Raw genomic sequence first — 12,096 nt, 5'->3', positions numbered from 1 at the left:
TTGTATCACATTTACTAAAATCCATCTTGCTCAGTCTGATCTCAATGTGTGAACCTCAGATTTAAAGGCCACTCAATCACTGACAATGAATTTCATTATTAGCCTACTTAATCACATTACAATTGCATCAGTCGGAGCTAAAAGGAACTAAGTCACTTTTCACAACTTTTCAGGAGAAGCAAAAAACATTCCACTAATAACACAAATGTATATATCTTTATATCATAGAAGACAAAAGAATATTTAAAAGCCTTAGTTCCTTCTTCCACCGCGTTCGATACCCATGACATTCATTGTTCAAATTGTTGCATAATCCAAAACTGCATATTTTGACTTAGTTCCTTTTAGCTCCAACCGATTCAATTAGTTTTACTCTGCCTTACCTCATTGTAGAGTACTTTGGACTCAGGATGAAAGCGCAGACCTCGCAGAAGGAACTGGCGAGCATTTTCAACTGAATGATTCTCTTCAAACTCCCACTTGGCAGCAAAGGACCACAAATTGGGTTTGTCACTGTGGACTTGCATCATTTGTGCCAGAGTGCGACCCACAACTCTAAAAAAGCGTTAATATAAAAAAAAACCACACTGCAATATTATTTCAGTAAACAGAAACACACTTTAACACGTTGAACCCTAATCATTTAACAATTGTAGAATCCCTGTTCTTTTTAAACATTTTCAAAATGTTCTCATCAGGATTGTACTTTATAAATTCAAAATATCAATGCAAATTTTGAAATATTAAGTTTCAAGGTTATTATGATACATAAAGTAAATAAAATGACTCATTACTAGGGGGCGGATGTTGATGAAGTCATCTTATTATTTTTCACATTAGGATGATGCCTATTAATATAGAAATCCTTTCTACATTAATATCAACGTAAAAAATTAATTTATTACACTGCATTTTTTTACGTTTTTGAACTAATTTTTGGTCATTTTTAATAGTTTGAAGAACTTCTAGATCATTTTGAATGCCTTTTACGTCCTTCTTTACATATAGGCCTGTTAAATCTTTTTCTAAGCAAACAGATGAGTAGTAGGCCCTACTAGTAATTACCTACTGAATAAGTGAATAACAGTGAAGTTTGAGTTTTATAGTTTGGAACAAACTCTAAAGTGCATTCCTCATTTCACTGAAGGCTTCACCCCACAAACAGAAGTAATATAAAATGCTTGACAACAGCTTAATTTAAGTGAGGGTTTTGACGCTACTGTTCTTTTGTTGGTACGAGGGTGTCTTTAGAATTTATGTTTGGAAAGGAGGAAACTTTCACCGTTTCCTGGACAATAGGATGTTGTGTCCCCAATATGGTTTGGAAGGGATGTGCTACAGTAGACAGTATTTTTAACACAAAGATTGCAAAAATGCACGTTGCACCCAAAATGTTTGTTGTCATTTACACTCCACATCTGGAAAGTCTGTTAACAAAAGTGAAGAGCAGAAGGAGACGGAGAATGAAGGCACTGACATGGACCATCCCCGACAAACTCATTGTAAACCCTCATTAAAATCTATAGTTTTCCCTTAAAACTTTCATTCTGTTGCATGCTCTTTTCCCTCATCGTAGTCGAATTCCAGGAAGTTGCCTCCTCTCTCCAACATTTGCAGGGCAATTATTGAAACAAGGTGACTAATTTTTAAGAAGTTGTGGTGTGAGTATGGTGAATAATTTTTATATGTAATTTTCTTTTAATTTGATGTCATTTTTTCATTATTTTAAGGGCATTTTATTGATAATTTTAAGTACATTTTTAGGTCGTCAACATCCGCCCACTACACATTACAAGTTTAATCACATGTTTGCTTACAAACATGGAAATTTACAAAGAAAAAATGTGCGAAAAATATCATCTCAAATATTTTACTAAAATATTCCTTTGCATGCAAAATTTTGTAGCATTCTTGTAAGAAGAATGACATGTCATTACAATCTGAACATCACAAACTTGCCTGTCTCCATTTCCAGTACACTGGTCTGACTTGTCTGAATAATCTTTAAAGATTAAATATTTACAGTTAAGAATTTACTTATTTAATTTACTTTGAAAAGTTTCAAAGCGATTGTTTTACATTGTCAGGTTAATCTTCTTTTCTGAGGCTCAGTACTATTTCCTGTGCAAATATTGCATCTTTCATTGCAGGGATGTGGACAGATGGTATATCTTTCTTTCTTTTCTTCGATGGTTATTTAATTATGCTGTTTCAACTACTAGACTCTTTAGCGTCAATGAAGGAATGTATTTCGCGAGATGAGGCCCATGATTCGCCATGTGATTATCTGATATTCGCCTTACAGAAAAAATCGGAAAACCCCAACCAGGTATTGAACACACGCACTCAAGCATAGCTTTAAGATAGCAGCTAAATGTACGAGTACTTACTGCCTGAGCTATGCTGGTGGCCTAGGTAGTTTTTTCCATGTCTTTGATTCCACAAGTACATAAAGCATTCTCCTTCCAAATCAGAAACTACACAATGTTCTATTGAAACACCAATATCATCAAGAAACTGGGACATTTAGTTTTGTCTCATATTTTACATGTTTTTATGATGAAAAATGTACAAGTGAATGTACCTGTTATTTGGAGTAGATATTTCAAATGACTACCATCTGCTGTACTCGCAGCTTATATCTTACTGTTTCCCAAAGCAAGTTGAAATTGTTTACGTCACCTGATAAGAATGCATTACTTTTCAAATAAATTTTGTTGTTTGATGCACCAAGTTTTTCAAAACTCGCACAGGTTGTATTGAATGGCACAATAACTTTGAAGGTCAAGCTCCAAATCAAGCACAGTACCAATATACGTTTTTCTCTTCTCAGTTTTTACCAGTCACTCAAAGTTTTGTCACTAATTGGTAGGCCTAACTGTTTTATCAGGGAAGGGACTCTGAAAACTTTCTCTAAAACTTCTCTCTATAAGAAAATTCTTTGTCCAAGATCTTGTTTACTTCCAACAACAGATGTGTTTGGCTGTACTAATAGTCCCTTTAAATTCATTCATAAGGCATATTTAAATCTGTAACAAGCCCGCAATGTCAAAGTGTTGTGGGAAAGACATAAGGACTACTCAAAATTAAGTATTACAAACAGAAGTATTTCTTCAATAAAAGTATAATGTTCAGTTTTCCTCATTCATTTTTCATCAATTCACTACAGACATAAAGATACCAACCTTCTAGCTATAGAGATTTAGGAAGGTCTGCAAGAACATGGCAGAAAACATGAGGCCGGAACAGGAGAGATCTCCTAGTCCTTAAAGAGTTGATGATGATGAAAAGTACTTCTTCCATTTGTGTTCACCTCAAGCGACTGATCAGTTATAAAACCCCTGCTGTGTGTTGGAGAATATGTTGGCTGGCTGTAGAGGTCACGCACTTTCTCGTGAATTGGTAAAATTAAGGTGATGGTACATAACTCATGGAATAGTGTTAGAAGAAGTGAGAGCACTCTAGGATAACCTATCCTAACACCATCTTTCTCTGAAACATTCCATTTGATCTCAATGAGATGTGAAGTCAGATACCTGGTATTGGCAGTCAAAATTCCAAACCACTGTCTAATGGGGAGCTATCACCATCATCATATTTATTATTATTATTATAATTATTATTATCATCATCATCATCATCATCATCATCATCTTCTTCTTCTTCTTTACAAGCCATGAAAGCTTTTTACTGCAGAAGAAACAATAGTAGACTAAATTATACAAACAAACATTTTCTCCCCATCAATTATGCTTGATCTATAGTTTAAATATCTGATACATGGTCTTTTCTTTTAGTTGATTTATTTTACAACACTTTATCAATTGCTATGGTTATCTAGCATCTCAGTGAAATGAAGGTGATGACAGCAAAATAAGTCCAGGGTCCAGAGCCTAAAGTTACCCAGCATTTGCTCTTAATGGGTTGAGGAAAAACCCTGGAAAAAATCTCAACCAGGTAACTTAACTTGTCCAAACCAGGATTTGAACCTGGGCCCACTCGTTTCATGGTCAGACATGCTAACCATTACTCCACAACAGTGGAATACACTGTCTTCCCAGTGGTCTTCTTCCTGGCAGTTCTTCTGTGACTTTCCATACAGAAATAAATTAGAAGCACAACTGGTTACAGAGTTTCACCAAAATTTGCCTAAATATTGCTCTTATATAATCTCTCACCATCAACACAACACATGTCATACAACTTACCATCTGCTTACAGAACTTAATGTACGAGATCCAAATTCGCACATCACTTGGAAATCTTTTGATGGCCTTGCTGAAGAGTCTGTTAACTCGATTTGCAATTGCAAATTCAACGTCCTTCTTGTTACCCAAACCCATGTTCTGAAAAAAAGAACATAATATGCATCAATAAATACAAAACAAGATATGTGTATCACTTAATTGGTCATATATAAACATCTGACAAGGAGACTCACCATATTATGTCCATTTCATGATATCATTAATCAGAGAATCAGAAAAAAAAAAGCCACCTCTTCCAACTCAGATATACAAAAACAACAATGTTCATAGAACACTATTTTATACTTTCACTGGACGAGAAATCACTATAGTTGTGTAAGTAGAGTACTTAGGGTTGCCAGGTGTCCCACATTTGAGACCTCAATAACTCAACCCATATGCAACGGGATACCAAAAATCCCGTATTTACAGACATTACATCATACATGATCAACGGTTTATTTATTTATATTTTTTTCTCTTACTGTTTTTATGGTTATTGTGTTGCAAAATTATAAGAAACAGTTACAGTTACATCTTTAGAAACGTGACAATGAAGCAGATAAATTCAAACCTCTAGCTGCTGTGTTTCCCAAGCAATAACTGTACATGGTTATTGGTACAGTAATTTATCGTTGATGGACCATGTATCGTATGAGGGCTATTCATAAAGTAACTTCAATTTTATTGTAACAAAAATTACACTATGATTACAAGATTTATTTACAACATTTGAAATTACAAACTTTGCACACATCAGATTTATAAAATAAAATCATCTGCCCTTCAATAAGGGTGACCACAAGGATCCAGAAAACAAATACATATCGACGGTTTCTTGGTAAAAGTGACCAAGTCCAAAGTTCAAAATTGTTGTTAAAAGGCATTTAAAGATTTAATGATCCATCCAAAGATAACTTTATTTCTCTAGATGTTAGTAACACGTTATTTTGAAGGTAAATGTGTTATATTATTAGTTTTTAATATAAAATTATGTCTTAAATTTTCATAATGCTTGGAAGCCTTAGAATGTGACTTGGTCACTTTTACCAAGAAACCGACGATATATAAGAGTTTATAATGAAACAATGAAAATACATACAATTAATTTCAAAAGAAAATTAAAGTGAATCATACTACTTAAAATAGAGATGAAATTGCAAAATTTGAATTTAGTCCTTTAGAATTTCTCTAAGGATTTTCTCAACATTGTAAAATGTGAATCCCTTTGATTTTAAAAAGTTATAGGTGTATTTGGAGATGGTACCACGAACTTCCTACGTAGCGTTGTTGCACCTCCAAAATTCACTATGTGCATTTGAACAGATTTTTCAGGAGACAAAAAGCATTATCACTTTTAATTCCCTTGATTTTCAAAGCTACTTTCGGTATAATTTCAATCATACATGAAAAACGATGAAATTATACCGAAAGTAGATAATGCTTTTCCTTTTGAAAAATCTATTTAAATGCACATAGTGGATTTTGGAGGTGCAGCAACAATAGTATCTGGCTAAATTCAGACACTTATTACAGTGCTTAATGAGATTTTGAATACTGCAGTCATGAAAGTCTTCTGCCTGTGACTGAAGCAAACCTACAATGTTGACTGCAACTTATCATCAAAGCAATGCATTACAAGCCACTTCTTCTTATGTATGAAAATATGTAATCACTAGATGCCAAATCAGAGCTATATACTAGGGCTGGATAAAAAGTAATGGCAACAGTTCGATATTTCTGACATGGCTTTATTCACACGGGTACAACATTTACGTACCTTCTATATAGTCGCCCCCTTATTTATTACCTTTTGCCAAATGTTTGGAAGGCATCGTACACCATCAAGGCGTCCATCTTTTTTGATGTTCCGTATTGACTGCCCTATAGCACTGATAAGTTCATCCCTGGTGTTGTATCGGGTCCCTCTCAGTGGTTCTTTCACTTTGGTGAAAAGATCGTAATCGCATGGACTCATATCGGGTGAGTACTGTGGCTGTTCCAGAATCTCCCATTGCCAGTGGCACAAGAGGTCCTTGACAGCACCAGCAGTGTGACTCATTGCATTATCATGAAGAATGATGGGATTCTGTACCACCAAATGTCGTCGTTTTCTCCTGAGGGCTGGACGAAGGTGGTGCTGCAGGAACCTGCAGTAGTAATCCGCCTTTGCCGTCTGTCTTGGAGGTACAGCGTGGTGCAGTATTACCCCATCAATGTCATACGCCGCAATGAACATCACCTTCACAGCACTTTGTGTAGAGCGCACTTTCTTCGGACGAGAAGAACCTGGATGCTTCCATTCATTTGATTGACGTTTCAAGTTTGGTTGGTTCGTATGAGCGAGCCCAGGTTTGCTCCATAGCAACGATTCGTCCAAGAAAGTCGTCATCTTTCCTTTGGTACCGGTCCAACAAGGCCTGTGTGACTGCATAGCAGTGCCTTTGTTAAACATCGGAAATTTCATGGGGTATCCAACGCCCTGCAATTTTGTAGTAACCCAGAATGTCTTGCAGAATGTGGAGGACAGTTTTGTGACATACTCCAACTTCCGCTGCTAACTCACGTGCAGTCCATCAGCGATCAGCATCCAACGGGGAAGCAAGGAGTTGAACTATGTTGTCCACCACATGGGGTCGTCCTGTACGGAGGTTGTCCTGAATGGCATCCCTGCATTCCCGGAACACTTTAACCCATCGTACCACTGTATGATATGGCAATGCTGCATCGCCACATGCTTCACGCAGTCCCTGAAAACATTCTTGTGCACTACGACCTCGTGTCACTTCAATTTTGATCCAGGAACACTGCTCTAGTTTTGTAAACGTGGTCTTAGGGCGCTCGCACTATCCCTATGAAAGTCAACGTTCTACACACTGCAGTAGATTGACAGAGTGCTGTCGCCACTGGCTGCACTAACTCATCTAACAGTCCTTGTTCATGTCCACACAGTTGGCAGCTCTCTAACGCACCATAGTCACGTGACAGCAGTGTTGCCATAACTTTTTATCCAACCCATGTAGTGACCATACACTTCTCAGTTGAAATTTTGCAATTCAGATATAGTAATTATGCGGGAGAGCATTGTCATGCAAAAAAAAAAAACCACCCCATAGCACAACATGATGGATTTCAGCCCCTTAACAGTTTTCGCCACAAGAAATCGTATCACTGAGCATATCTTACAGCTCATAGGATTCTTAATTAAGAGCACACATTTTGAACGTATGTAGAACTGTGAGTAACAGCCGCATGATCCTCTCTGTACCACTGCTCAAAGAGAATTGAATCATGCAACATTCACTGCAAAGATGGCGTTGCTATACGGATTACTACATGCTCTAGGCCTATATGAAAACTTAAGTTACTTTATGAATAGTGCTCATATAAGTGAAGATGCAAAAAAAAAATGTTTGAAACCAAACTGAGTGTTTCTATCTGCATTAAACAATGATGACATGTTGCATTTATAAAAAATGAAACTGAAACATATCTCTTCCCCATCTGTATCATTAATGTTCCTTCTAAATTTTATAAACTAATAGTTTGTAATATAACAGTTTCAATGGTGTAAAACTAAGGCATTTTTTTTCTAATACTGTGCTTTAACGTGGTAGTATTAGTATATGCTTGGAGACGGCAGTCACAGATTTCTTTCCATCTCTTTCTTAGGAGTTCCTCATATTTTCCAACTTAAATGTTACAACTCTCCCTTATTTACATTATGAAAACCTGGCAACTCTACAAGTATTAATCCATTACAAGTACAAGTTTTTGAGAAGGTTAGAACTCACTGACATATACAGAAACACAAGCTCCAAATGATGTCAATATCACACACTACACAAACAGCTATAATTAATATCCTCTATTAATCATCTTAAACTCACTTCACGGCGGGTCTTCACTCTTTTAAGAAGATCCATTTCAAACTGAATATATCTCAGATAATCTTCTTTGCACTTGGCATGTCGCTGAATTTTGTATTCGAAGTCCTTTCTTTTTTTCACAATTCCTCTGAAAAATAATAAAAATAATACATATACATACTGCACACATTGTTTTCTTCTCCTGACATAAGGAACATTAAATCCAGATGTTTGAGATGGGCAGGGCATGTAACACGTATGGGCGAATCCAGAAATGCATATAGAGTGTTGGTTGGGAGACCGGAGGGAATAGGACCTTTGGGAAGGCCGCGACGTAGATGGGAGGATAATATTAAAATGGATTTGAGGGAGGTAGGATATGATTAATATGATTCATCTTGCACAGGATAGGAACCGATGGCGGGCTTATGTGAGGGCGGCAATGAACCTGCAGGTTCTTTAAAAGCCATTTGTAAGTAAGTACATATATATGTCTGTATACAGTAACAAAATTCAGCACCCTAGTATCGAATGAAATGACAATTGCTGCAAAAAAGGTTTTTTCTGAAACTCTCCTGTTTCCCTCAGCTCTACAAATTTCATTCCACTTTACCTCTACTCACATTTCATATTATCTCGATTTATATAAAAATGAAAGGGAGTGATGTAAAAGCACTGGTGATATACAAAGTTTGTCTGAAGAGTATCAGCCAGTCACACACCAGTGATGTAACTTGGCAGCCTGTCAGAGGGACTCACCGCATATGCAAGTATTTCCGTGTCAAATCAATGCAAGTCACAAACTGACCCATTTGGAAAGTCATGAAACTTTACAGATTTCAAAATGTTGTGATTTTGAAATAACTACTGAAGCTTTCCTGGCGACTTGATAGTTCGAAATTTTCTCGGGCTTCCAGCCAGGTCATAAGTTGGTGATCCACCGACGTTTCGAGGATGTTCATCTTCCTCATCTTCAGGGTTAAATGATATCTGAGGGTACCCAGCTCCTTAATTTATAGTGCCAGAGGGAGGGGTCAGCCGAGGAGCTGTGCGCCGATTGGCTGTTATTAGTGCGGACCGCGGCGAGAATGAGGCCGACGTGTCATGTTGCTTTGTGCTTTTCGGCTGAATGACCTTGGGTCTCACGGTGGGCTCGGCGGACGAGTTCTCATGTGTCCTCCGCTGATGACGGCCCGTCATCCGGGCTTTGAGAAATTTAATAGCCGGTGCCCATGCCGCGCTTAGTTGGAGACCCGAGTCCCGGTTCAGGTTACCGCGTTCCGCCGCTATGGCAAGGGTTTCCTTTACTCTTCTATCCCAGTAGCCCGAACACTTCGCCAGGACCTCGGTGTTATTGAAATTAGCCCTATGGCTTTTTTCAATGCAATGTTCAGCCAATCCGGATTTTTTGGGCTGCATTAATCTGATGCTTCTTTGAGTTCCGAAAGACGCGTCGTTATTGTGCGTCCAGTCTGTCCAATGTAAGCCGCATCACATTCACACGGGATGTGGTAGATCCCTGGTACTCTGAGGCCTAGATCGTCTTTTACTGATCTGACCTTATTCCTGATTTTCGGCGGAGGTTTGTGGATTGTTTTTATTCCATGTTTGTGGAGCAGTCTGCTTATCTTTCCCGACAACTTCCCTGTGAATGGTAGACAGGCTGTGGTTGGTTTTTCCGCTTCTAGTGAGTCTATGATGGGCTGCTGCTTCTTGTGTCTTGCTCTATTCAAAGAGGCCGTGATGTCTTTAGCCAAATATCCATTCTTGTGATGTTTTGCAATTATATGTGAGCACCAAAATAATGCATGTCTAGAGGGAAAAAATAGTTTGGATTTTTTTAACATAATATGTTTATGACAATATATTATATAATACAATATAATATATTATGACATTTTACACGAACACCAACGATATGCAAGAATATATTTTAATGTATTTAAAAAACAGATATTCACTCAATTTTACAAATATTTTACAAATGGCTTTTAAGGAACCCAGAGGTTCACTGCCGCCCCTCACATGAGCCTGCCATCAGTCCCTATTCTGTGCAAGGTTAATCCAGTCTATCATCATATCCCACCTCTCTCAAATTCATTTTAATATTATTCTCCCATCTACATCTCAGCCTCCCCAAAGGTCTTTTTCCCTCCGGTCTTCCAACTAACACTCTATATGCATTCAATCAATTTATTAATGTAAATGTATTACATAGACAAATTATACAATGCAACAAATTTTGGGTTGTAATGGTTGGAAGCAAGAATAATAGGTTTGCATAATTTATTTATATTGGAATGCTGAATTGGAAAATATAGATTAATGCTAGTAATTTTTTTCTCCAATTAAAAAGTATCTTTTCCACATATTTATATAATTTCATTTCAGTAATGTACGACAACAATGATAAGGTAATCTGCTGGAAAGCAGCCTTCACTCCACCAGCGGACTGCTGACTACCTGGATGTACGTAACTCCACTAGCAGCTGCGAGGGCATCATGGGTCCCAGTTTTCCGCTCCCCTTCTGTCCCATATACATGTGTACAAACTAGTTATTATAATATCTAGATTGTCGTTATCAGAATTTTTCTGTCTTGAAAATGTTGGAGATGTGAAATTATCAATATCCTTCCAGTCAGCTATTTACCAGAAGAAACCATTTCAGTGAGGAGCTCCCATTGTGAGCAGTAAAGTTGGACATAGGCCTATATTGTTGTAATAGCACTCAGTTATACTAAATAGGCCACTACAGCTTAATAATAAAAGAAATGAAATGTGTAGTAGAGTTATATCTTTCAAGCGTAAACTATTACTAGTTTTTTTTTTCTTTTCATAGGAGTCTGACGGCCCTACATACTTCGAAGCACACTCGGCCCCATATATGGAGAGGTGGAAGGAAGACCGAGAAGACGCCGAAAGATCCGTTGTGGTGGTGTAAGTAACCCTTCAATGTACATACATAAGAGTGTATTTTGCTTAGAGGTAGAGCACTGGGAAGTCACTTGCGTCGTTTTTCCTCTAAGAGACTTTCACAGTTGATAAGGAATTGTATATTTGTTACAAGATTCAGTGCTGTTGTCGAGTATACTTCACCAAAGCAAACCCAACTTACTTCTTTATTAACATTTTACTGAAGATTTCAAGGGAGAAAATGTTATTTCTTTATCTCTTTGGAGATATATTTACTGTAGATAACTTTGAAGGCATCATAACAAGCGACACTGCCAATAATTTTACGATGAACACATTTGCTTTATGAAAAGAACTGCATGAATATTTTCTGAGCTGTATATGGTTCTTTCCATCCATAAACTGTAATGAACTATTACTTCACATATTAAATCAAGAAAAAGATTATAGACTTGGGAATAGGCTATTTTAAAGAAAATAGCCCCGCCAAGGCCAAATCTAAACTTCTAATCTAAGGAATGTCACTTATAAGTGACCAGTATAACTAATTTAAGATAGCATGCCCAAAATCCAGCTCAACAGTCTCCAGAGGACAATAACTTTTCATCACGAAATTGGATTTATAATTTACTTGGAAGGCATGCAGTTGTTGTGCAACTTGCATCTTCAATTGATTGTTTGGCATAATAGTAATCATCGATTAGAAATAGCAGTGATTGATACAGTATGGAAAATGTCAACAATGTGCCACAAGCAATCATTTTTGATAAACACTGTTGCGTTACAGCGTGTCTCCAAAGAACAAAGCTGAATTAGTAACTGCACAACTAAGTATGAGATTAAATACCATAGGATGAGTGTTAACAACGACACATTGATTATCGTCTAGTGCATAGTCTGTGAGAGCCTTATGGAATAATAAAATTACTCTGCTCTTTATAAGCATTTTCATAATGCATCTTATACCCGAATTGCACGGGAAAGTTCAATATTCTGGAATGAAAACAAAACTAAGCGACTAAGTTCCGGTCAGACCGTAGTTGAGAGTGGACGTGTTTTCTTGTGC

The 12,096-nt window shown here is 37.2% G+C and overlaps 1 protein-coding gene across 1 annotated transcript; it reads right to left on the bottom strand.

Moving 5' to 3' along the window:
• Positions 1 to 365: 365 nt before the first annotated feature.
• LOC138701341 (U3 small nucleolar RNA-associated protein 6 homolog) lies at positions 366 to 11,888 on the bottom strand. Its single transcript, XM_069828126.1, has 4 exons — positions 10,580 to 11,888; positions 8,138 to 8,264; positions 4,209 to 4,346; positions 366 to 555 (listed from the first exon to the last, which is right to left on the bottom strand). Exons 1-4 carry the CDS (start codon positions 10,657 to 10,659, stop codon positions 511 to 513), a joined length of 390 nt encoding a protein of 129 aa, XP_069684227.1. The 5' UTR covers positions 10,660 to 11,888; the 3' UTR covers positions 366 to 510.
• Between the last annotated feature and the right edge of the window lie 208 nt (positions 11,889 to 12,096).

Source organism: Periplaneta americana, chromosome 6 (genome assembly GCF_040183065.1).
Source record: "Periplaneta americana isolate PAMFEO1 chromosome 6, P.americana_PAMFEO1_priV1, whole genome shotgun sequence".
Classification (NCBI taxonomy): domain Eukaryota; kingdom Metazoa; phylum Arthropoda; class Insecta; order Blattodea; family Blattidae; genus Periplaneta; species Periplaneta americana.
Note: the sequence above shows the minus strand (reverse complement) of the source record. Positions and strands in the feature narration are given on the sequence as shown.

Coding starts and splice junctions, on each gene's coding strand:
- LOC138701341 (XM_069828126.1), bottom strand. CDS start 10,659: ATGTATATGGGACAGAAGGGGAGCGGAAAACTGGGACCCATGATGCCC. Junction 8,265..10,579: donor GTGGAGTTACGTACATCCAG/GTAGTCAGCAGT, acceptor ATTATTTTTCAG/AGGAATTGTGAAAAAAAGAA. Junction 4,347..8,137: donor GAGTGAAGACCCGCCGTGAA/GTGAGTTTAAGA, acceptor TCTTTTTTTCAG/AACATGGGTTTGGGTAACAA.